This window comes from Quercus robur, chromosome 6 (genome assembly GCF_932294415.1).
Source record: "Quercus robur chromosome 6, dhQueRobu3.1, whole genome shotgun sequence".
Lineage (NCBI taxonomy): Eukaryota > Viridiplantae > Streptophyta > Magnoliopsida > Fagales > Fagaceae > Quercus > Quercus robur.
This window is the reverse complement of record NC_065539.1, coordinates 43,271,288-43,274,050: the sequence shown is the minus strand read 5'-3', so window position 1 is coordinate 43,274,050 and position 2,763 is coordinate 43,271,288. Positions and strand designations below refer to the sequence as shown.

Here is a 2,763-nt window from a genome sequence, read left to right as displayed (position 1 = left end):
CCACAAGAATTGTTATACGCCCAGTCTGCTATATATAGTCAGAGGCTCACGGTGTATCTGAATGGTGAATCTGTGGTCAAGAATGAGGTCCAAACAGCATATGATAGTATATGTGCTTGAGAACCTAATTAACAAAAACTATTCCATTGGATACATAAAGGTAAAATTAGGGCAAAAGTTTAACGTTTTGAGCTTTGAGCTTTGACAAAAAAAGTGATCTTTCTAATTGGAATGTATATCACACGTAAGTCCTCTTGGTTGCAGAATCTTCAAAAGTGATCTTTCTAATTTGGTTCTCAATGTTACCTTTCAACAAAACCTGATTAGGGTTCTTTATAATTTAAAAGAAAAGAAAAAACCTCTGATTAGGGTTTCTTTCCAATTAAATTAGTTTAAAACCTCGGTTTTGGTTTCTTAAGACGTATCTTCTTTAAACTCTTATCGTTATTTTTAATGATCCGATTCACCATATTTTTCTCAAACAAGATAAACATATATGAAGCATAAATATAAGTAAACACAAAACCATGCTAGCTAGGGTAACCATGCGTGGTCCTCTTATTTTAAAGCAAACTATATTTCACAGCATATATGTAGTTTGCAAACAAGCAAGCTAGAAGCCCATAAGACACAAACGATAAAAGTACACTGATTACTTCAGTACCATGGTGAAACTAAACATGTGTATGCCATGCATACATATAAATGCTTTGGCTCCTTAACATGTTGTGTGTTGCTTCCACTTTATTATTACACACCATATTTATTATATATACATTTTACCTTCATTCTCCGATCACATAAAGCTTAGTACCTTTTGCTTTTATCATCCGACTTTGCTCCTGGGCTTTTATCATCTGTGAAATAATGGTGAGATTCACTGCCAGTTCCAGTAGCTTGTCCATAGTTCCCATAGGTTGGGTTCACATCATCAGGATCGTTGTTAGTGTTGCTGTCTGTCTCAGTTTCAGTGCTTGTAGCTGTGCCCTGGTTGGCGGCTTGGGCCGTTTGGTCCTTTGATCCAGTGCTTGTAGCACCAACGCTAAGCTTTCGATTAACTTTTGTGGCTTCGTTTAGGAGCTGACGATTGGCCTTAAGCCTACGCTCACCCACTTTGAGAGTCTCTGCATTGGATTGCAGAGTAGCAATGATCAAGAGGAATGCAACAAAGAGTGCAAGCACGGTCTTCATGATGATCAATCTGTCTAGCAAACCCTGAAATTAAAAAGACCCAGATGCATGTTAATAAAGATTATTGTTTAACAAAACTAAATGATAAACTTAGCACTGAAATTAAACTAGGGTTATATATATATATGAAAGATATATATGATATAGAATAATATACTAGCCTATATATTCTGTTAGAGAATGTTCATGGACCAATGAAGGAATGTGTAGCTGAGGTGCCAATTTATAAGGTGTAGTTGCGTGGTATAGAATGTAACTGAGCACTAAAAAAGCAAGGGTGCAATGGGAGTGTCACTATGGTGTGGCACCAATATTGGCACATGCTGTGGCCACCAAAGAAGTGATAATGATCATTATTGATAATTAAACATTTTATTGTTAATATTCAATGAATTAATAATTAATAATTTATTATGTTTTTATTTTAGGGTTCATAATATAGTGTGATGCGTGCGATAAAGAGAATAATTTCTCACCTGCAATAATTATTAGCACATTTCTTTTCCACTACATAAAAGTGAAAAACTTAGTGATAGATCAATTGACTTAATTCGGCAAATTTAATATATTCAAATCGCTACGGTTAAAAGTTAGTGATTATAATCTTGGCAAAGTGTTTTAACTTTTAAGGCCATATAGTACGGGCACTAACGGTAAACAACAAAGTACATTAGTGTGGTGAAAAATATTTGTGCTAATCATACTTAAAAAAACAAAAGTTTCATATAAATCCAAGAGTATATCTTCTAGAAGATATGATAATATCTGGTACTATAGTTTGATGACAAAATTTCTCAACTTTTGGAGCTAAACTTATAGTCTGTTTGGATTAAAGGGAGTAAAATAGAATAAAGTAAAATTAACCTAAAAAGTTTATTTTCAGCAAACTCTATTCTACTTTTCTTCATTCCTCCTCCCTCCTCTTTCAATCCGAACAAGCCTTTATAGTCAACAAAATTTCCCAGGGTGAACAAATTAATTAAAAAAGCATTGAACTTTTGCAATTTTTATTAAATATCCAACATAGAAAATTAAGTCCTCCAAGACATTTTGTAAATAAGTTATCAACCATTTGAGACGGATATATATACACACGTACTTGATATCCACACATGGAAAATTTTTCTTCCAAGACTTATGTAAGAAAGTTATTCGTCAAAACAGTTGGGAAGGTTGAAAAGGGATACAACTAAAGTTTTGAGTGAGATGAAAAATTAGAAATCACTAATATATATATTCATCCACGTAGTGTGGAGTTGATGGTCATTATGGCGCCATTGACACTGCTTATTTATGTGATAACCAAAATCTCATCTGGCACGTTTGAAGAGGCAGCTAAAGTACACTCAAAGATGGTTAAAATACTTATTAATAGATGATGATTCTGAGGGTGATGAATTGATGATGATGATGTGAATGAATGCTTCTTTCAATAGTAAGGTTGTCTTTTCATTTTTAAATGTTATATAGAATGTGCTAATTAAACTTAGAGTTGTAAAATTAACCCAAAACACCCAAAACCAATAAGAGAATTCAACTCAAGCACGAGCTCTTATTATCGTCTTTGAATTT

The 2,763-nt window shown here is 33.5% G+C and overlaps 1 protein-coding gene across 1 annotated transcript; it reads right to left on the bottom strand.

Moving 5' to 3' along the window:
• Window positions 1–535: 535 nt before the first annotated feature.
• Window positions 536–1,447, bottom strand: LOC126688890 (uncharacterized). The gene is made up of 2 exons (XM_050383793.1): window positions 1,353–1,447; window positions 536–1,215 (listed from the first exon to the last, which is right to left on the bottom strand). The coding sequence occupies exon 2, from the start codon at window positions 1,189–1,191 to the stop codon at window positions 808–810; it is 384 nt and encodes a 127-aa protein (XP_050239750.1). The 5' UTR covers window positions 1,192–1,215; window positions 1,353–1,447; the 3' UTR covers window positions 536–807.
• Between the last annotated feature and the right edge of the window lie 1,316 nt (window positions 1,448–2,763).

Bases quoted from the DNA above. Each gene is read 5' to 3' on its own strand.
- LOC126688890 (XM_050383793.1), bottom strand. From the start codon at position 1,191: ATGAAGACCGTGCTTGCACTCTTTGTTGCATTCCTCTTGATCATTGCT.